This window comes from Leishmania martiniquensis, chromosome 20 (assembly GCF_017916325.1).
Source record: "Leishmania martiniquensis isolate LSCM1 chromosome 20, whole genome shotgun sequence".
Lineage (NCBI taxonomy): Eukaryota > Euglenozoa > Kinetoplastea > Trypanosomatida > Trypanosomatidae > Leishmania > Leishmania martiniquensis.
In genome coordinates this window covers 625,463-647,312 of record NC_090155.1, presented here as the reverse complement: position 1 = coordinate 647,312, position 21,850 = coordinate 625,463, and the positions used below count along the sequence as shown (strand labels likewise).

General features: G+C 64.8%; 4 protein-coding genes across 4 annotated transcripts; all 4 read right to left on the bottom strand.

Annotated features, from left to right (window-relative positions):
* Nucleotides 1-61: 61 nt before the first annotated feature.
* LSCM1_06483 (uncharacterized protein) lies at nucleotides 62-6,397 on the bottom strand (the record flags this gene model as incomplete). Its single annotated transcript, XM_067323908.1, has 1 exon — nucleotides 62-6,397. The coding sequence occupies one exon, from the start codon at nucleotides 6,395-6,397 to the stop codon at nucleotides 62-64; it is 6,336 nt and encodes a 2,111-aa protein (XP_067179222.1).
* A 1,244-nt stretch (nucleotides 6,398-7,641) lies between these two features.
* Nucleotides 7,642-12,687, bottom strand: LSCM1_06482 (uncharacterized protein; the record flags this gene model as incomplete). Its single annotated transcript, XM_067323907.1, has 1 exon — nucleotides 7,642-12,687. The coding sequence occupies one exon, from the start codon at nucleotides 12,685-12,687 to the stop codon at nucleotides 7,642-7,644; it is 5,046 nt and encodes a 1,681-aa protein (XP_067179221.1).
* A 577-nt stretch (nucleotides 12,688-13,264) lies between these two features.
* LSCM1_06481 (uncharacterized protein) lies at nucleotides 13,265-15,727 on the bottom strand (the record flags this gene model as incomplete). Its single annotated transcript, XM_067323906.1, has 1 exon — nucleotides 13,265-15,727. One exon carries the CDS (start codon nucleotides 15,725-15,727, stop codon nucleotides 13,265-13,267), a length of 2,463 nt encoding a protein of 820 aa, XP_067179220.1.
* A 2,120-nt stretch (nucleotides 15,728-17,847) lies between these two features.
* Nucleotides 17,848-21,549, bottom strand: LSCM1_06480 (uncharacterized protein; the record flags this gene model as incomplete). The annotated part of the gene is made up of 1 exon (XM_067323905.1): nucleotides 17,848-21,549. One exon carries the CDS (start codon nucleotides 21,547-21,549, stop codon nucleotides 17,848-17,850), a length of 3,702 nt encoding a protein of 1,233 aa, XP_067179219.1.
* Nucleotides 21,550-21,850: the final 301 nt, after the last annotated feature.

The window sequence follows — 21,850 nt, the reverse complement described above, 5'->3', positions numbered from 1 at the left end:
AGGCGCACCGCGCGGAGAAGGCACCGGGAGCGCAGGCGCGAGAAAGCCGCGGCCCGGCACTTCAGCCGCAGGATTCCTCCATGAAGGAGCGCAGCTGCATGGCCCGGGTGGGGCCCAGACGCTGAATGGCCGCTCGCAGCGCCATACCAGCAGACGGCGCCACCGTGTGCACCAAGTGCAGACCCACAGGCCTCAGCGCCACCGCGAATGCCGCGCCGAGAGGCGTGCGAAGCACTGCCACAATGTAGGCCAGAACGGTGTACAGTGCATCTGAGTCAGGCGCCACGGCGAGCTCCTCAGTCGAAGCCATGATGCCGAGGAGTAGCTCACTCATTAGGCGGTCGCAGCGCAGCAGCAAAGGCACCGTGGCTTCGTCAACGCCGATGGTGGAGGCCGAGGAAGCACCGAGGCTGGCGAGAAGAGAAAGCAGCACCTCCGCCTCCAACCTGCGCGACGGCACTTGCACTCGGAGCGGGAGTGAAGGGAGGGTTGCACGGGCCTGGGAGGGGGCGCTGCTCCACATGACGGACACAGCGTGGAGAGGGTCGCGCGCACCCGACAGCATCTGAAGTGCTACTGGCCAAATTTCGCGATGAGCGAGTAGGTGATCGCACTCTAGGGTGGAGTACTCTGACACTGCGCACTGCTCCGCTAGCAGCAGACCAGCTGGAGATGTCAACGCCAGAGCGCGAGCCCGCGTCGGTCCTCCCTCGCACAGGTAGGAGCGGGCCGTGTGACGCAGCCGAGTCAGCACCTCCTGCGGCACGTCGCTCAGAAGAGACTCCACAGGCAATGTAGTCAGAAGCGGACGCAGCCAGTTCAGCTCGAGGGAGGCGCTCATGCCCACGATGAGGAGTAATGCGGCGACCTCAGCTCTCCACCCATCAGTAACGGGATGCGATAGGATGGGCTTGATGCGCTCGAGCAGCGTCGCAGCAGTATCGCGAGACACTGGCGACACCGTCACGACCCGTAGAAGCCCCGTGTCGACAGCACCCCAGACCGACTGCAGCGGCTGCGCACTTGAGATCTGCTTCTCGATGCGAGCGCACAGTCTCTCCTGCGCCATCTGCACAAGAAGGCGCTGATGGTTTGCAGTCAGCCGGCTGCTGAGGACTGTCACGGCCGTTAGCGCAGCCACGCAGGCGGATGGCTCGCTGCCAGGTAGCGGTGGCGGCGTAACGGACACCGCCAGGGTTGCAAGCACGAGAACCGCCAGGCAGCCCGACGCGTACCGGAGTGCCGGCCCCAGCACTCCCTTCAGTGGCTCTTGCGTAAGCAGCGCCACCGCCTGCAGCACGTCTCCAGCGCTGACCGACGTGCGCGAGGCGCACACAGAAGACGCTGCGGAGGCGCCGTCATCGTCGTTACCGTCACTGCCGCCGCCGCCTCCCCAACAAAGACCGATGGCGTCGGCAGACTGCACGTATCCGTTGGTCAGAGACGCTGCCGTCACAAACAGCTCGCAGAGCAGCGTCAGAGCGGCTTGGCATGGCGCCGACGTCAACGAGCGCAGGATGCTCATATGTGGCTGCTCGGCTGCTGCCGCAACACCGACAGCGCTGCCACCACAGTTGTCACCGGCAGGGTTCATTGCTGGCGCTTGAGCAACCTTCGCCAGAGCCACGATAAGGTGCCCTGCACCGCCACCGCCAATCAGTAAGAAGCCGCGCCCTCTCTCGCGTAACCTGTGGCAGGCGTGAAGCAGCAGCAGCAGCGAGCGCAGCACACGACGGCACGAACTTGGATCCGCCATGTTGCATCGGCTGTATTGCACCGCCAGAGCCGCGCACCCCTCGAGAGACACCAGACCGTGCTGAAGGACTGTGGTGAGGCCAACAACGAGTTGCGTCTTCCACTGGAGCAGTGCTGCAGTCTGGTGGCTGTTGCACTGCTGCTGCCCCGCATTGCCCCACGCCGCCAGCACCTCATGCAGCAGGGCGATGGTTGACATCTGCACCTCGGGGTGCACCTCCACCAGCTGCACCGCCGCCACAACCACCGGCAGCAGCGCCTGTCGAGCCTCGTCATCGTTGCTGCGGCCGCTGGCGCTACTGCTCGACGATTGGAGCGAGCGCACTACTCCGTAAAGCAACCACATGGCAGCCTCCTTGGCCGTCACATCGAAGTTGAGCGAGGCGGCATCGGAGCGGCCAACCCCAGCACTAAGGTCAGATGTGACCCGTCCGCCTTCCTCATCAGCGCCGCCGCCCCCACCAGCCCCGCTCAAGATACCGCCCATGCCCTCCTCGCCGTACTCCTCCGCGTACTCCTTGGCGCCCTCGCTCTCACTGCCGCCACCGCGCGCGGTGTCGGCTGCGTCCGCATCCTCCACAGACTCGAACACATCTGTGTCCCGCTTCGCGAGGTCCACCTGGACATCTGGCGAGCGTGCCTGCAGCACCGCGTGGATACCGTCCAGGTACATCTTTAGCGATAGCCCGTGCTCGTTGGCGTCAAGCGCGGTCGACACACTACGCTGCGCCAGTAGCAGCGTGAGCGTGGCTTGCGCAACAGACACCCATTCCCTCCGCGTTGCTGCTGAAATGGCAAAGTCCACCTGCACCGCAACCTCTACCGGGCTCAGCAACCGCACACTGCCGCGCTCCCCGGGTAACGCAGTGGCTGGAGCCCCCTCCATCGCCAGCTTCCAGAGAGCAGCGAGACGCCTTGATACGCCGTCGTCCACCATAACGCGCCGGCGGAGGGTTGTGCCCTGGCCCCGCACCCGCAAGAAGGCCCGAGACGCCGCGCTCACTTCCTCGGGGGGTATGAGAGTCGTGTGGTCGAGACACTGGAGCAGTAATGCGTTCCACGAGTCGCATCGCTCATGCCTGCCTGCCTGCGGTGCCTGTCCCGCCTCGCCCCGCTGCCCCAGCGTGTAGGTGTGCACCGCATCAAGTGCCGCCGCCGCCGCCGTGGGAGCCGGGGCGCGTTGCCCCTGTAGCGCTGTGGCGTGACTCTGTTGCAAGAGTACCAGTGCGGTGCCGTGCCGAACGGCAGACGCGCGGGCTCCCTTGCACGGAAGCGCTGCCCAAAGGTGCTGCACAGCCGTGAATAGCCCTAGCACAGACTCTGGTGACCACCAAAGACGATTAGCCGCAGTCATGGGGGTGAGCAGCACAGCCACAACGCTGTCGAACAGCGTCGCCTCCACCTCGGCCGGGTATGTGTGTGCAAGGCGCAGGGAGATGAGCAAGAGAAGCGGCGCGGACACGGCAGCGGTGTCGACTGCCGTCGGCCCGGAGCTGCTGAGCTGCTTCCACACCTCTGCCAGCAGCGAGGTGGCGAGCGGAAGGGTCGGAGTGCTGTCACTGTCTGTGCTCGTCCCCTCGACTGCGGCTGCGCTGCATTCTCTGTAGCAGCTGTGTGCCTCGCTGAGCACCATGAGCGCACCGAGTGCGTCGTGCTGGGCCGACTTACCAACCAACCCCTGCGCCATGGCGCTCATGGCCTGGCTAGTGAACTGGTCGACTTGGTCTGTGAAGGCCAAGCAACGCCCTAGCGTCTTGGCAGCGAGCAGGCGCACCTCCACACCGGTGCGGCCGACGTTGGAAACCACCTGCTCTGCCAACAATCGCCACCACTGCACTTCGGCGACCCACTCGGCATTCTGCCACAGCGCTGCCGCCGTGGGAGGCGCTGCTTCCTGCAGGAGCTGCTCCACCGTGCACAGGCAGTTCCACAGCGCCACTTCGTGCTCAAGCGCCCGCCGCGCCTCGCCCCCGGCGCTCTCCTCGGCAGCGACGCCCATGGATGTGCCGTGCGACTCGTAGAGCTCCGTGCGCAGGGCGGTAAGAAGTGCAGCACAGACGCCAGTGGCACCGGCTCGCTGCAGAAAATGGCGCAGTGTCCACCGTAGAAGCCGCACCGCGTGGCCGCCACACTTCTCCATCGGGCGGGCAGGGGGGATCTCTGTAGCCGCGGTGCCCGCGCTAGAGAACACCCCAGGCCTGGAGTGAGGCAGGAAATCGGCACGCAGCAGTCCCATCGAGTGCGCAGTCGAGGCAATCGCCGCGCCAAAGGCGTCAGTGAAGCTGAGCACCGGGACGCCTCGCGCGCAAGCGGTGGCGACGTCTTTCAGCGCCTGCGCGGCGAGCCAGCGGAGACTGCCGTCATCTTTGCACGTGGGCCACGGGGTGCTGGAGACGAGCTCGAAGAGCGAGGCGCGACTGGCGGCGAAATATGCTGTCTCCGCCGAGGAGGCTGTCACATTGGCGTCCTGCTTGGTACCGGTGTAGTGCAAGGCAAGACGCGCTTCCAGAAAGCCCACCGCCAGCATGCGCTCCATGTCACTGATGATCGGCGCCCGGCGCAGCATCGCGCACGCCGCCGTAACCGCCTTGTAGTAAGCGATCGTTGGCGCTGGACTGCCGACTAGGAGGTTCATGAACCCAACGGTGCAGGGCTGCACCTCCTCGCGCACGGCCCTCAGCACCGCTGCGGAGCTTCCGTGGAGTAGGTCGTAGAGAAGCTGCGTGATGCGGAAGATCAGCTCCGCTTGTCTGTAGTGAACCTCCTGCACAGTGCGAGGCGGATCGCCGCGGCTAAGGCGTAGCAGCAGCCGAATGCAGACATGCACCAAGGAGGCACGGTCCTCGTCACCAAGCGCATCTGCCTGCGGTGCAGGCCCTGTTGGACGCGGACGCCGCGCTTCCAGCAGGGCCCGCACGTGCAGTTGGAGGGTGAGCGTGTTCGCCGCATCTCCGCTGTCGACCTGCGCGCACTGGTGCTGCAGGTACCGCGCGTACAGCACATTCGTGCGAGCCACCGCCCCAAGCACCTCCACGCCGGCATGCAGAAGAGTAGGCATCGACTGCACGGCCGCCTGCACGTCCTTCGCGACGTTGAAGCCAATCTCCAGCGACGACGTAAGAGTGCCCATGACGCCCTGCAGCGCCACCATAGCGGTGCGCGCCACTGCCTTGTCCTCGTCGGGCCGCTGGATGTACCCGCGCAACGCGTCTGCCAGCACCACGCGGTGCCCGTTCGAGGGAAGCTGTGCAGCCCACTCGGAGATGGCGTCCGCGAGAAGTCGCGGCATGTACGCCCGCCCATCCTCGGCTAATGGAACCAACAACACAAAATAGCACTGAATGGCATCTGCGGTGGTTGCGGGGGTGGCACAGCAGATGCACAGCGTCGCTAGTGCCGTGGCCAGAGCCCTCTGGGCTGCACGAGTCATGCGCTCGTTGAAGCTGCGATGCACCACACGACTCCCCTCAACGGCGTCTGACCCGCCAAAGAATTGCCACCGCACACGGCCGCTGCTGACACCGTAAGCGCCCCGGTATCCTGAGCGCTCTTCTCCTGCAGGCTTCGATGCGGATGTGAGCGGCGCCTGCAGCACGTCCGCCAGAACGTCGATCGTGAAGTCGCACTGGTAGAAGGCGAGGAGGTAGCCCATGCTCACCCCAACATCGTGCAAATCCCCGTCGGGGATGCCGTGGAGAGACGCCTCGTCGCAGAGCGTGAGAAGCATATCCATGAGCGCGTACGCCACCGTCGGCGAGGAGACACGCAGGCCCGCCTCCAGTAAACCACGGAGCGACGATCCGGCCGCGATACGCACACTCAGATCCACGGTCTTGGCGCACGCTCGCTTCACATACTCTATCATCTCGTAGGTGCCGGCTTGGCTGCCCACCGCACCTGCTGGTTGCTGCAGCAGCAGCAGTGGCGGCAGCACTTGCAGCGCCAAGATGCGAGCCGCCGCTGAGAGCATCTTTGTCGGGTGCGGCAGCTGCGCGCGGCGGAACGGCGGCAACAGCGATTCCGTCGAGCTCCAGCGCAAGAGAACGGGTAGGAGCTGCAATGCCCCGCAAAGGCTTGCGACAGACGTCGGGGACGAGGTGCCGGCGTTGTCACGAGACAGAGTTGTCACAGTCGCCCACGTCCGCTCGATCCACTCGGCCACGGCATAGCTCGGCACGAGCACTGGGCAGCTTGGACCACCGGTGCCGGTGCCAGGTTCTGCGCGGCCAGCGTTGGGTCGAGTTACCCAGCCGAGGAAGATGTCGATTAGGCGCAGACACCGCTGCAGGGCCACGTACGGGAGCATGCCTTGCAAGACGTGGTCGACGATGAGCGCACCAAAGTGGGTCGCAACACCGCTTTGCTGCAGTGAGGCGCACCACGCTACCAGCCCAGCACTGGTACGAGCACGTACGTCAGCGAAAAGTTCATCGATGTCTTGCAGCGCCTGCACATAGCGAAGATACCGGCTTCCAACTCGGACGCCAACAATGCCGCCGCCACCGCTGATGCTGCTGGCGCTGGCGGTGGCGCCTGTCATGCTCGAGTTTGCGGGCCGCTGCGCAGGCAGACTCCACTCTACCGTGGCTGCCTGCAGCGAGCTAACCAGCGTGGGCAGATCGTGCTGCGTCTCCGCTGCCATGGCGCTGTCTGTGTCAGCCTCCACAAAGAAAGCGACGCGCCAAAGCAGTCAAGCGCAGAGAAGTGCCACAGCCGCCACGTCTGCAATGCCGGCAAGAGAGCGAGAGACGAAGGGGGAGGGGAAGAGGGGAAAAAATGATGCCTAATGCGCGCGAGACGCACGCTACGGTGTCCGGCGTCGCTGGTGCGACTCCGCGCGGCAGACGGCACAGCGGCGAGATGGGGGGAAGAGTGAGGAGGGGGAGAAACCGGTGCGCCGGTGAGCGATACCGCGACGCACCTTCTCACACGTCCGCCTCTCGCTGAACCCTCTCGCTGCCTCTTAAGGCGTGCGCGCTAGACGGGCTGCTGCAACGGATAAGCGCACTTGAGCAAGCTACAGCGCGGCTGGCACGAGCAGCTGGTGCACGCTGGCAACAGTGCGCGTGATGAACAGTGAAGTCGGGCGGGTGTCCGGAGGCGGGAGAGTGGGGGGGAGGGGGTGAATACATCCGGGAGAATGCCGAGTCCATCAGGCACTCATCCGGCAGCGGGCACACGGAGCCGACCTCATGAAGAGGGAGAAGGGCGTGAAGGGGAAAGCGCAGTGGAACATCTGCCTCACCTCGGCTCCGTGGGGCAGGGGGGGAGTACGGCTCCCCTCAGTGCACGTGTGTCCTCCGCAGAAACGGGAGTCCGTACGATTTGTACCCGAAGGCGCACGCCCGTTGCACAGCGTTCACTTGCGCACACGCCCGTTCGTCCGCGCAGGAGCAGAGGCGATTCAGCCGCGCATGTCGCCGCCGTGACGATCGCACTGCATCACTCTTTCTTTGACAAGAGAGCCTGAGGTCTCACAGTAGCAGCGCCTCGCCATCCCCCAACTCGCTTGCACGGTGCCTCCGTCACCTCACAAGCACACGCACGCATCAGAGAGGCCAGAGATGGGGGGAGTGAAAATAGGCGGCGGCAAACAGCAATAGATGCGCCACACACACACAAGAAAAATATCAGACATGCGTATGTGCACGTCTGTCTGTGCGAGTGTGTGTGTATGTGCGTGCCACCGCCTTGATTCACGTTGGCAGTAGTGACTGCAATCGACTGTACATCCTATGTTTGGAGATTGAAGGTGACGCGGAGGGAGGGGGAGGGGGGCCTTCATGAAGGAGAGAGAGAGGGAGAGAGACGGCGCAGAGACGAGACAGAGGAGGCCAGCGCGCGCCATCGTGCTCAGCGTTCACCACGCCCTGTGCTTTTTTCCTGCTACATGGCCGTCAGGTCCTTCAAGGTCAGCGCCCACGTCTGCTGCCACTGCGCCTCCTGCCGCTGGTAGAAATCGAACGCGTCGCTGAGGACACCTGCAGCATCGTTGCCCTGCGCGCCCACTGACTGCACCGCGGCACGGAGGAGCTGCACGCACTCCAGCACGAGTGGGGCCCGTGGCATGAGAAGCGGAACCGAAACCTCGGCAACAGCAACGGCAGCCTTCGCCTCTGTCGCCATCGATGGATGCCCTTTGCGGCCGCTTGAACTTCCTGAGGTGGACGAGGTCACCGCAGAGATGCGCCGATTGCCGGGGCCCTGCGGCGCCTTGCCATCGTTGGGAAGGCGGGCGGCAGCTGGCACGTACACGGCTGCTGTGAGAGGTGGGGCTATGACAGTTTGCGGGTGGTGCGCGTTGTACTGCGAGAGCGGGGCACAGGTGTTGAGTGGCAGCCCAGGTAGCTCGATGTCGCTCCACTGCGAGAGCTGCACGAGCGCCGCGCTCTCCATCGCTGATGCACCCGCTGCGGCGGCTGCGCCGGTGTGGCGCTTACTAGCCGAAGAGGAGCTGGCGCCAGAGGTGTCGGCGCGGTGCAGAGGCATCGTCTCCTGCAGTCGCAGATCCTTCCTCACGCCGGGCATCCCCTCCAACTCGGCGGCCGCCCGCTCATGCTGCGCGCGTAGCTGCAGCAGGTGCCGTAGTCCGCGGTGGTGGCCGCCTTGCACCACCTCCACTGTGGGGACGAGGTGCTGTGGAGTCACCACCCCCTTGAGAAGGTGCGCGTAGGACTGCAGGGCAGTCCAGCAGCGAGCCACATGCAACCCGGCTTCATCTTCCACCTCTCGCAGGCACCAGGCCCACACCTGCTGCAGGGCCGACTCCGCCGAGGCACTGCGAGCCGCCTCCGCGTTTGTCAACGACGTGAGAGCAGTGGAGTTGAGCTGCTGGGCGAAGGAGAGCTTGACCGCGCTCTTGTGCGCACGCCACTGCTCGCTGCTCTGCGCCTGAAAGAGCAGCCATGGCCGCAGCACCGCCTCGACGCGATCGAGGATCGAGGTGGTGGCCTCCGCGCGCAGCGTGCTCACGAGGAGAGATGGTGTTCTCTGCAGCGCGTTCCACACCTCCTGAACGCGCTGCCGAAAGGGTTGCCCTGCCTTGATTGTGTATGACTTGACACGCTCCTCCTGCTCCAGACATAGAGCCGCGACGGCGGCGTTGAAGTGCTCTGCCGTGCCGCCAGTCATACCAGGGAGTCGGCGCCACATGTCGCCCGAAAAGGCGCGGACGTGAGGCTGGGCCGCCGCCTCTGCACCTCGTTGCACTTGCATCGACAACTGCGCCACCTGCTCCGCGTACGACGCTGGCGTGGAGAGGGGCATGATGGCATGTCCAGCGGCAGCGGCAGCGGCGGCGGCGGCAGTGGTAGCGCCCTGGACGTCTCTGGCGCGGCGCCCCGCCTTCAAAGTGGCACTGCGGCTGCCAGAGCGGTTGCGCATCCCCTCAGAGTCCTCCTCTACGAGCGCCACTGGCAACACATAGTGCATCGGCGGCACCCGCCACATCTCCACTGTGTGTGCTAGCAGCCCCAAGCGACACCCTCGCGTGTACAGTAGCTCACGAAGCTCGTCCAGAGAGGCGAGCATGTTGCATGCAGGAGAAGCCTGGACTCGGTTCCGCTGGCTTGCCTTGGTCAGCATGAGGTTGTGCTCCATCATGCGCTGAACATCCTCTGTCGTCAGCGGCGTCTCACCCACACCGTCGCCCTCCGGAGAGGTGGCCAAGGGACCCTTTTTGAACAATGCGTGCATGGCAGCCCCCAAGTCGACTACAGGCACGGCGGAGGCCTCGTCCACCACCCTCACCACCCTCGCCACCGCCGCCGAAAGCTCCGCCTCCTCCGTTGCCGCCGTTGTGAGCAGCGCCTGCACCTGCGCCTTCAGTCGGGCCAGCCCCTCTTGCACGCTCTGAAACAGGCTGAGCTCCGCGCTGCTGTGCTCCACCGTACGAGCCCACGTCGCCTTCCAGCTCTCAACCTCCTCATCACGCGCCTGCTGCTGATCCCCCACGACTTTGCGCAGCTCTGTGAACGTTTCCAGCACCTCTGCACGCAGGCAGTCGACACGCAGCTGCAGCGGGTCGTCTGCCGGCAGCGTCGCCGTCGCACCGCCGCCGCACCGCTCGGCAGCTTGGTCGCGCAGCAGCTGTGCGCAGTCATCCTCGATGGCCGCTTGGGCCTGTTCGAGGTCGCGCGTCGCCTCAGCGCAGCGGTCTGCCAGCGCGGTGCGGTACTGATCGCAGAGGGCGTCGTACCGGCCTACCAGCACCTTTACAGTCGTCATTGACATCGTGTCGCGCACTTTCGCCATTAGGGTAGCGCGCTCACGGATGAGGAGCTCGTCCGACTCACTGTGAGGCGTCTGGGTAAGGAAGGTGTGCTGAAAGGCCTGCAAGCGCGACACGCGCTCCGCAATCCGCGCGAGCATCTTGTCGCCCTTATTTTTTGTCTCCATCAACTCGCGCACGCGGGCTTCGTAGACGTTCGCTTGTAGCGTCGCAGGGCGCCGACGATGGTACCGCAGCACTTCCGTCACGCGGTGCTGCACATCTGCCTGAAACGCTGCGGTGTACAGTCGCCAGTTTTCCCACGCATGCCGCTGCAGCCGAAGGCCCCATTCCATGAGCGCACGCCGGAGACGCGCCTTCCACTTTGAAATCCGCGACTGAGAAAGGAACAGTCCGACGTCTTGCCGCACGGGGTTCAGCTCGGGAAGCAGCTCCAGGTAGAGCTGCTGGCACGCCGCGCCCGGAGACGCCCCGGCTGATGCGGGCTTGTCGTCATCGAAGGCATGCAGGCTCGCGTCAGCCTTCGCAGTTGCATCACTGCTGCCGCTGCCGCCGCCACTAAGTCTAGTGACGCAAACGAAACGGAAAGCGACGGAGCTAATGGTGAACTCCTCCCCACCCTGTGAGGTGAACCAACGCGGTGCGGCAGTGGCGGGGTCCATAGCTTCCACGGCCTCATCCAGCGAGCTGGCGAAGGCGTCGTCAGTGTTGCCCACGCTGTGGAAGCTTGCGTGAAGGGCACCGCCAGAATGCTTGCGCTGCTGCTGCTGCAGCGGCAGCGGCGGCGGCGGCGTTTCCAGCGCCGCAACCTCATCGGAGGAGCTCAGCCGGGCCCACGACAGCCCTGCCTGCCAGCTCAGCTCCCCCACACACGTCTGGCCGGCTTGCAGCACGTCTGCGGTCGCGGTTTTCACACGGCTGCGAACGGCATCGTAGTAGCGGGTGTGGGTGTCGGCGATCGATTGGAGGAGCATCAGCCCCGCTGTGTACCGCTCCTCTGCGCCCGCTGGCGTCTCCTGCTGCCGCAGCTCTTCCTCCAGTGTGCATAGCTGCAGCTCCAACCGGGCCACCTCGTCGCGGTAATCCATTTCCTTTTCGTGCCACTGGGCGTAGATCCCGCGCATGACTCCGAGGAGGCCGCGGGCAGTGGCGAGGAGGACGTCAGTGGCCCCCTCCAGGCTCACCAGCATGCTGCCGGCCGACGTGGCGGCGTCGGCGCAGAACTGGGCGTAACCGCGCCGCAGGCCACGTGACACGAGGTTCACAAACCAGTTCCCCTCCCGCTCGATGGTCGGCACACACGGCATCCATGCATCGGACTGCGCCACGGATTGCACCATGGCAAGCACCCCGGGATGCGCATGAGTGAGGGAGAGGAGTACCTCGTCGATCAAGCCAGCCGTCTCGCGGGATGGCACATCTTCCGTCTTCTTATCAGTGTCGCTGTATGCAAGAGACGCACGCTGCAGCAGAGCTGGCTCTTCGCTCAGCGGATGCGCTATTGCCTCCACGTCAGCGAGGGTGCGCGCCGCCAGCGCAGCCGCCATACTCGCGCGCGCAGCCTCTTCAGCCCCCACACGAGCCACCAGATCGTTACAGCGGGCACCGCAGTGCCGCAGGAGAATGCTCACGTGCATCTGCCACTCCTCCAGTACCGCGCGAGGGTCCTCGTCGACGAATACAGGTCGATGCACTTTCGGTTCAAAGCAGCGCAGCCATCCGTTCGCGTCACTGCCACCGCACACCTGAAGCTCGGCGGTGACTGCAGGCGGCTGTGCGACGTCGAGGGAGTCTACCACCTCCGTCAGCCCGCGAGCGAGTCCCTCAGCTTCGCTGCGAATCTCTTCAATGAGCTGCCCCGCTGCCTGTGCCGACTGCAACCGTCCCTCCGGACGGCGAAATAGAGCCGAGCGCAGGGCTGTGATGCACCACGTGACGTGCTGCTGAGCCATACACACTTGCGTGTCCCGGTAGACGGCTACGAGCGTGCGCTGGTAGTCCTCATGCCTGTATAGCTCTCGCTGCCGAAGCTGCGTCGCCATTGTCTGCATAGCCAAGTAGTTCTCGCCGAGCTGCCCATTTGTGTGGTGAAGGATGCGCTGCGCAAGCACCTGTGACTCGGTTGTGCTCTTGACAGCGATGCGCGTGAGGCTAGCCATCAGTTCGTGCACCGCTGCCTGTATGTGTTTACGGCGCGCCTCCTCCGCATTAGCGATGTCTGCGAAGCACGCATCGATCGCTGCCATTCGGCTGCAGTAGTGCGTTCGCATCTCTACGAGGTGCTGCAGAAGGCGCAGTCGATCGTGCTTCATGAGAGCCATGGCACGTTCCCGGCCCTGCTCGTCGGCAGCGGAGCAGTGGTACATGCTTGTGCATACTGAGAGAACTGCATCCGGGTCAGAGCCCCGAAGCGTCTCGTTGTGCGCCTCGGCCTCGGCCTGCTGTTCAGAGAGGCGTCGCTGCTCTTGGGCTATCATTGACCGAGTAGCAGCGTGGCTTTCAGCCACTGAGGTATGCAGCAGCGCTATGCGCTCCTGCTGTGCAGCGTCGACCTTATCGTTGAACGACCGAGCGCTGGTGCGGAAAGCCTCAATGGCTTCCCGGTGCCGCACGGTAAGCCGCTCCTGGAGCGTGCTGCCGCCCGCCGCGTGCAGTGCACATGCGAGATGGGCAGATGCAGCGCCAGCGACCGAGTCGGGCATGACACTTCGCGGATATGTGGGGGAGGGTCCTCGCAACATAAAGGATGGCACGTCTGCAGTCACGGCTGTGCGACGAGCACGTGCAGGTTAGCCGACGGGCGGGGAAGAGGGGACGAGGGAGTGGGAGTGAGTCAGAGAGACGCTCGGCACACTGAAGTGTTCTTCAGTGTGCGCCTGTGTGCAGACCCGCCACGCGCAAGAGCAGAAGGCGCGGGCGCCACTGCCACTCGCAGAGTGTGTGTGTGTGAGGAAGGAGGAGAGGGGTGGAGAGAAGAGGATTGAACGCGCAAGTCTGCGAGAGAGAGGGGGCCGACAACTTTGAGGTGTGATTGATGCTCGCTTCGTGTGCTGCTTAACGTTACCCGCGCACAGGCAGGAGAAGAGAGGTGGCAGCCGCGGTAAGCCGTGGCAATCGGTGCGGCGCGAGAGCAGGTGTGTGTGTATGTGTATGGGGGGGGGGGGAAGCGTTGCAGCGCGCCGGAGTGCAGCTCACAGCGTCGGAATCATTCGTCTTCCGGTGATCAGGCTGGAGGCGCTGGTCCTCGCCTGCGTCGCCTTCTTCTCAGCTGTCGTCCTGCTAAGCGGCGGCGTATAGATGGCGGATGGCGTCTCGCACGGCGCGCACGACATCACTGCTTTCGTACGTCATGAGTTCGTCAGGCGATGGCGGCGTGCAATCTGACGGAGGGCTGTCATGTCGATTCAGACGCGCCACGACGGCAAGCATCACCTCACGTATTGCCGCCGTAACCTCAGCTGGCGATAATGATGGCCGAAGCAGCGGAGCTGCAGCGCCATCTGCCCTGGTCTCCCTACTCGCTGTTATATTCGAGAGGTACTCATCCACCAGTTGATCGACCTGCTCAAGCACCGCCATCGTCGCAGTCGCCGACGCGTTCTCAGTGGATGGTGCATCATCAGGCCTCCACAGCTGCTGCATATGTGCCACGAACTCGCGGAGTCGACGTTTCATGAAGGCAGCCGAGGCACTCGCGGAAGGAGGAGCTAACTGCACGTGCACGTCAAGCCGCCCAGGACGGTACACAGCCGGGTCGAGCGTGTCAATAGAGGGAGCTGAGGCGATGACGACGACGACGCGATCCGCCTGCCCACCGCCGATGCCGTCCATCTGCGTGAGGAGGGTGCTAAGCGTGCGATCGCCAGTCGTGTTTGTTTCTGCCGTCGTCCGCCCGCGCGGAGGTGCCAGCGAGTCGAAGTTATCAATGAACAGTGCCGTCGGTGCAAAGGAGCGTGCGGTCTCGAAGAGCTGCGCGATATTTTTCTCGGTGCGGCCGACCTCCTTTTCCACGAAGGAGAGTCCATCCACGGACATCACGTGGATGTGCCTCGCGTCTGGCAGCTGCAGCCGTCGCACCAGGCAGGACAGCAGCGCCGTCTTGCCGGACCCACTGGGCCCACAGAGAAGAACGCCCTTCGCGCACGGAATAGCGAGTTCACCCAAGAGGACAAGATGCGTCAGTGGCCACACGATCAGCTCCTCCACCTTGCGTATCGCATCCTCTACGCCGTAGAGGCGGCTATACACGTCGTGCAGCGGAGATTCTAAATGTCGCGCGTTGGCCGCGGTAGCCGCGATGGCATCTGCGCCGCCCGGCATCCCTCGCGCACCCACAGCTCTCCCCCACTCCTCGCCTTGCCGCTGAGTTTGACATGAGGCATCACGGTCTGCTTTCCCGGCAGGAGCAGGAGCGGAGGGCAGCATATTGGCGAGGTCCCCATCACTCAGCCGCACCAGCCGATCAACCGTCCAGTGAGCTGTGCTTTTGGCCACCGACAGTGCAGCCCTGCGACATGCGGCCCGCGGCAGAGACGACACCGACGGCAAACGCGTCAAGCGTCGCGCCAGGTAGGCGGTGCGGTCTTCGGCCGTTGTCACAGAGAGCTGCGCGTGCTGCGCCCCCATGCGCGTGAGCAAGGCCGCCGGTATGTCGCGCAAGTCCTCCGCAAACGACCAAATAAGGACCGGCACGGGGCCGGCGTGCAGTGCGTCTAAGGACAAGCACAGTTCATGCGTCACGCTGGCCACAAGCGCGTTGGCGTTGGCCCCCAGCAGGTGCAGCGACTCCACAATAACAAGCAGGCATGGGGAAACATGCACGGCGCCCTTTGCTGAGGACCGCGTCGTGCCGGAGGAGGTGGCTGCTGAGGCGTTCAGCGGCGGCGGCCGCAGCACCGCCTCCACCACCTCTAACGCCTCGATTGCAAGGAGAGTCAGCACTTCTGCCAGGTCAAGGCGACGCACCTCCAGCACAAACACGCGGTCGCTCGCTGCCTGCACAGCTGAGGGCGTGGTCGCCTGCAGGAGGCGCAGCAGGTGCCGCTGGCTAGGCGCGTCACCCACAAACAGAAGAGACGACGGGGAAGGGGATGCCACACCAGTCTGTCCTGAGCCCGAGCTGCTGGCGAAGACGCCGTCCATGGCCTGCGCGGCTCGCTCCAGATGCTTAAGCGCTGCCGAGTGCGCCTGCTTGACGGCGCGGTGAAGCAGCGCGTACTCCTCCCGCTGTTCAGCGCTTCGTTTCATGCGAGTGAGAAGGGCTGACCGTGAGCAGCAGTACCGACTCAGGACCTGATGAAGTGAGCGGTGCGTCACGCGCACTCGCCCCTCACGCGTAAGCTGACGCAAGTCGAGCGCCGTCAAGGACGCACTGCGGCTTCCCTTCACGTCACAGCCGAGCGCGCTCAAATTAGACCCAAGCCCGGCCTCGGTGCTTACTGGCAGGCACACCGCGCACCCGTGCAGCGGGTTCCACACCCTCACAAGCGGCGGCCGTTCCGAATCGATGTTGTCACGGCAGCTCCATTCAGCCGTCATCATAACGCTGCAACCCAACCGTGAGAGTCCCACTGTGCCAATAGTGGGGCCATCGTTTCCGGCCTGCGGCCACGGCATCTCTGCCTCCGCAATGGCAGCCGCGAAGGATCGCTGGTCGTCTATCGGATACAGGGGCAAGTCACCCACTGCAGGCCACCAAAGTACGGGGGCCTCCAGCACCAGCGCGTCCGTGAAGCCCGTCATGTATGCTCTCACGCGCCCCGTGACTGAGCTGGTAAAGAACGCCTCTGGCAGTAGTAGTGGGTGGGTGTAACGCTCTCTGCGCGTTCACGTGCACGCGAAACGGATGAAAGGGATGTGTGGAGGAGAGGGAAAGGAAAGGTGGAAGAGAAAATCATGCGGTGGGTGGAGCAGAGGCAGACGCGACGCCGACCTCTGGATGTAGGCGGCACCGTCAGAAGAAAAGTCCGAGATGGCGGCTCGAGGAGCACCGCTCACTACGCACTCGCCCCATACGGCACCTGCTCCCGTTCCCTCCATGGAGCTCACGCACAGGCGAGGAGCCTTCGTGAGATGCGCCTCCTCTACAGCTGTTGGTGAAGTGAGCGATGCGATAGTGCGGTCAACAGACACCACGGAAGGGGGACTACAAGAAGGGGAAGAGAGCTGGTGAGTGCGCGAGGCGAACGGAAAAAAGATTTGTCCTCGTTTCAAGCGCATCCGCCACCATCATCACCACGACCACCACCGCGGGTGCGCCGGCACAATAGATGCGCATGCAGCCACGCATCCCCCGCCCCCGTGGCGCCACAGGCGAATCCGCGTGCTCAGAGACGATCCGCCTGTCGTGGTGCACGGGGGCCGTGCGCCCAGCACGCGCTTCCTGTCCCTGTCCCGTCTTCAGATGTGTGCTGCGCGATCGCTGCTAGACGGACCTGCGTCGGCTACACGCCGTCACTCAGGCGGGCCGCGCCCAGGGCCCTGCTCGAGCGCACGGGCAGTGGCGCCTGTGGTCCCGGTAGCAGGGCGGGTGGCCTGGGTGCATGCCGGATGAGCTCATGGTCGATGTCGGGCAGCCGCAGGTCAGGGCCCTCGGAGACCCCGCGCCCCGCCGGTCTGCCGGCCCTCGGCCCGAGTCGCCCCGGACCGTCGGCATTCGGCATCGCGGAGACACTTCACGTGAGGGTCGGGCGGACTCGGCGGTCGCCTCATACCGCTCGCCGCGCCCGCGCCTCATCAGCCCCATCCGGTCCGACGTGGCAGACGCCGCATCACTCGCGCGCTCGTGCACTTTGGGCCCGACGGGTCTGAGTCGCCGCGCGCCTTTCTCGCCTCTCACGCGTGCCCAGCGCACCTCTGAGCGCACTGCTCGGGCACGATACGCCATGCCGGCCGCGCTCGGCAGCGCTCGCGCAGGAACGTACAGGGGGCGGTTTCGGGACGCCGTTGCCGTCTGGGGTGCTCCCGGCCCTCCTCCGCCACCTCAGCGCATGCCGCGGCAGGTCGGGCGCTGCTCCACGTCTGCAGCGGCAGGGGGTCCGCGCATAGACGTGCGCCTGCGCTCGCACAGCCCACCGTCTGGACCTCTGAGGGCACACAGCAAGGGGAGGCAGTGATAGACACCCGACGGGGGCGAGGCCGATGCAACGCAAGCCAGACGTCTGCGACCACATCGCTCCGTGGAAGGAGGTGCGCTCTGAGCGTCGAGCGAGCCGAGAATCTCGCATGGCATACCGGGCACCGTCGTAGCCAAGGCAGGCGGGTCTGCATGTGCGGGTGGGTGGAGCGGGAGGCAGGGGGGGCGGCAGCGGGGTCTCGCGGTCCTCGCAGTGTAGGAGAGGCGGGACACCATCTGTGCTTCCCGTCGGCTGTGGAACGACAGAGGAAGACGGACAAAGAGGCACACGGCACAAGAGAGACTTATGTATACACATACGCGAAGCGACAAAACTTACCAGGCGTCGCGCAGCACACAGGCGCGCGCGAGCGCAGGCAGCTCGTACAGATCGCAGCACTCACAAATATATAAATATATATAAATGGAGGAGAGGAGAGGAGAGATGACATATGCACACAAATGGGAAAAAAAACGAAAAGGTAAGCGAAATTCAGGAAAGGAGTCATAAATGCGCAGTCATGTGTGCGTGTGTGTGTGTGTGTGTGCTGCATCGCCTCTTCTCTCCCTCTCAGGTACCATCAATAGGGGAGCTGTGGGCGTGCCTGCCGGTGGCCGAGGGCGTGCAAGAGGAGGCGGGCATCAGAGAGGCAGCGAGGAAGAGGATGCATGCCATGAAGGGTGTAGGCAGCGTACATGCACCATAAATATTGCGCAAGCCAACACGTGGTCACACAGGCACAGGCCATTACCAGCGATGCGTGCGTAGTGCAGCGGCGGCCCCTAGTAAGGGACGGATTGAGAAGATGATGTCGTTGCGGCTGCCAGTCGCCTCCGCGAAAGTCTCCGAATCCGCCGCAGGCAGGAGCTCGTCGCCCACGAAGATGCCGTAACGCTTCGCGTCGCTCAAGTCCGGCGCGGCCTTGCCGACGCCGCTGCTGGGCCGCTGCATGGCTGCAAGCCACTCTCGCAGCGATCCGATCGGGCAGTCCGGCTCGACAGGGATGCCGTAATGGAAGCGAGTGGTATCTTGTAGATCCCTGAGGGTGATGCGAAGCCGATGCGCGCTGCTGGGGCTCTCAACACTGTACTCTGCGGTGCAGTTCTCCGCGCTGCTTCGCCGAAGGGCTGCGGTCAGGTTCGCTGGTTCGGATGAGTGGCTGCCGGGGGCGCGGTTCTTGCGCTGCTGGCCGCCGCTCTGCGGTCGTGCCGGGGCGATGAGGATGGAGATGGGGATGTGCGAGTCGCGTCGGGGGGGGACACGTGTGGAGCTGAGCACGGCGGGCTCCACAGTGGCGCTGCTAGCCGCGGCAACGTGAGCCGTCGCGGCGGGCGGAGTGATGCCGGCGCCTTGTCTGAGGTCAGAGCCGAGGAAAGCAACAGGTTGGCTTGGTACATTCGCGCCAGCACGGCAATTACGCTGGCTGTACGACGCGCCGCTGCCACGCGAAGGACTGCCGGCTTCTCGAGCCGCCTTCGCCGGCACAGGTGTGTACTCCACCCCCGCCTTACTTCGCTCCACCGATTCGGCTGTGGCGGCTTCTCCAGCCGCTCTCGCCGCCACCTTCCCTGATGACGGCACAATGGTCGTGGTCGCTGTGGCTGCAGCCCCCACTGTCTCCTCTAGCCTCTTCTTGCTGCTGAGGCGGACCGACTTGCGCTTCAGCGCCTTCAGCACCTCCTCGGAGGAGGGCGGCGTCAGCGACGACGCGGCGGCCAGCGGGGTGGCTGTAGACGCATCCTTGCTGAACGAAGGAGGCTGGGCGGCACCGTCATCCCTGCTCGGAAGGGATGAACGGCGCCGCAGGGGCTTGAAGAATGGGGCGCTGTTGGAGCGCTTTGTCTTTGTGGTGAAAGATCCCGTCGAGGTGGTGCGACTCAGCGCAGGGGTGCCCTTCGACGGCTGTTCTCCCTTCTCCGCGGCCACAGACTTCTTCACAGGCCCCTTGGGCCGTTTCCGCTTCGGCTGTGTGTCGACCACCTCTTCGGCCGCATGGAGTCGACAAGTAGAGCCGACGTTGACAGGTGCGGTGAAGGACTGGTGCGGCTCGCCGACCTCGACCGCCGGCTGCACTAGATCGGCCGCGGACACCGACAGCAGCACCTCGCTAGCGAGATGAGGTGGCGTGAGGGCTGTAGACGCCGGGGTGCTCTTGACCCGGTGGCGGCGTAGGCCCTCCAGCTTGGCCACCAGCTTCGAGAGCCGCCTCGTCTTGGGCAACTGCGTGGAGGCAGTGGTACAGGCTGACTCCGCTGTCGCCTCCTCCTCGCCACGTAGCACATCTGCGCACGTTGTCGGGTTCGCCGGGGCCACTGCCGGGGAGCGACGCTGCAGGCGATACATCTTCTTCAGCTCCCGCCCCGATGCCTCAGAGCCCGCGGCGGCAGCAGCGGCGACAGACACCTCACCCGCATCGCCCCCCAAGCAGCCGTCCGCATCAACGCGCAGCACCTCCGCGTCCACCGCCGCGGCCCTGATTCCTCTCGGCGAGTCGGCAGTCACTGAGCTGTTACCCTTTGCGCTGTCGCAGGGCTTTGGGGACGGCTGCCGGTGGCCCGCCGTCTCCACCTCAGTGCGCAACGCAGTTGAGTCGGCGGCTCGCCGTGCCTCCTCGGTAGACACGGCAGAGGGCATCGTCTGCTTGTCGCCCTCCAGAACGTGCCGGCCTGGAGGCGCCAGTGCCGAGTCAGCCTCCGCATCGTCATCCACCACGCGGACGGCCTGCCTAGTGTCGTGGGAGGGATGGTGCGCTGCAGCCCCGTTGAAGGCGTCGATGCGCTCGCAGATGGATAGGGTGCTTGGGTGGACGCCGCTGTTGGGGATACTCGGAGTGCGGCTGTGTGCGCGAGAGCTCGGCGTGGTGCCGGAGAGCACAGGGGCAGGGGCGGAAGGGAAGGATCGACCCGCCGACGGGCGCGCTGAGTCGATGGGGGAAGGGGTGTGATGCATCTCAGTGCATCTGTCAACCTGCATCTGAGGCGGCTGCGGCACTGCTGCGGTAGCGCCGATGCGCTCGCGTGTGAGAGGGTGTTCGCTACCCCTCTGCTCAACACCCGCGTCGCCGCCTGCCTCAGCTCGCCTCTTGAAGTAGAAGACGGTGTTTGGCGCCACGCGCATCTCGCGGAAGGTCTTCCGCTCATCCTCCACCTCTGCATGCGCGGCGTGCAGACGGTGCTCGGTTGGCACCGCGTACAACTCGCGCAACGTGCCCACCGGGAAGTCCCGCAACACGCGCAGACTGCGGTATACGTACGCCCTGGTGGCGCGCGATGTAGTGGTCCCAACGGTCGACGTGGTTGCATTCAGCAGCGCTTCAGCCGGCGCTCCGTCCTCTTCCGCCGCCTTCACGACAATATTGCGATCACCGTTCAGGGCAGCAGCGGACATGCATGCGGCTGCCTGGTCGCGTGGCAGACGCAAGTACACGGCCAAGTGCTTGTCGTTGCTGCCGGTGAAGCGGTCGGCGGTGACGGCGGGCACGTTAGGGGGTGAAGGAAGAGGGGAGAACGATGAGGGGTCGGCCACAGCAATGGCGGCGGTGTCCAGCGGGCTAATGCCGGCCGGAGGGTAGGGGTAGCTGTTCGCGAACTCGACGGCACTGTCTCGACGGCGGCTCGCCGTGAGGGACGGTGCTGACTCGGTGCGTCCCTGGGTGCGGAGCAGTCGTATCGGTGCTCGCGTCGCAGCGTCTGCGCAAGGGACGAAGTAGTAGCATGGCGCCACGTCGGCCACTTCAGCCCCCGCAGTTGTCCGGACGGGTGTAGTAGACATCATCGGAAGCATTGCCGGCGGCCACATCATCACTGGAGCTGCGTCAGGCGGCGTCGGCATACTCATCCGCTCCGTTTCGTGGTAAGCGGAGGACGCACATTCCGAGATGCTGCCGAGTCTCGCGGCTGTAGGGCTCTCGTGTCGCTCTGTATGGGGGCTGCCATCTGACGAGAGGCCAGCAAAGCCAGACGATCGCCGGTGAGAGGCGGGGGAGTTGGAGACTTCACGGACGCCGGCCACGCGCTTGCTCCGAAGGCAGGGGTGCATGGTGACCGTCGTGTTGACGCACCGCCGCCGACTGCCTGGTAGCATTGACACGGCGCCGTGCCGACAATTATGCAGTATCGAGGAGGTGGCAGACACACTCGAGTGCAGGTGAAGGATAGCATTGCGCGGGACGATTGTCATCGTCGCGTCGAGCTGGAGCGGTTTATCTTTGTAGTACAGCGTTGCCTCCACGTCGCCAAGCCCCGCCGCCTGCTCCTCGGGCACCGTCGCCTCCATCACGTGGCGCAGCACCACGGTGACGGGGGTCGTCTTGCATACGGGGACAGCGAAGACCTCGCCAAACGCGATTACCTGGATGAGGAACATGTCAGCTGGTTCGGCATCACCTTTTCCTGCCCCGTGCGCCGGGGAATTGGAAACGGAGCGCAGTCGACGAAGCAGAGCGGCCATCGTCGCGGTGACGCCCTCCCCCTATGCCGAGCCCCCTTTCCTTCTTCCGCACACGCGTATGTGCGAGCAGGGGGAATGGCTGAAGTGAAGGGAGCCGCAGGAGGAGGGTTCTGCTACGTGTGCGTGGGTAGGCCGAGGTGCTTCACGGCAGCTACGCACGGAGGGGAGAGAGAGAGAAACGGGCCTAAGCACGGGCAGAAGTACGATGCATCTCTATTGTGCCGCTGCGTAGATGACAGTGCAGGAGAGGGGAGGAAGGGGGGATCTAAAGAGCGGACGGGCCCGAGACGGGGGGAGGGCC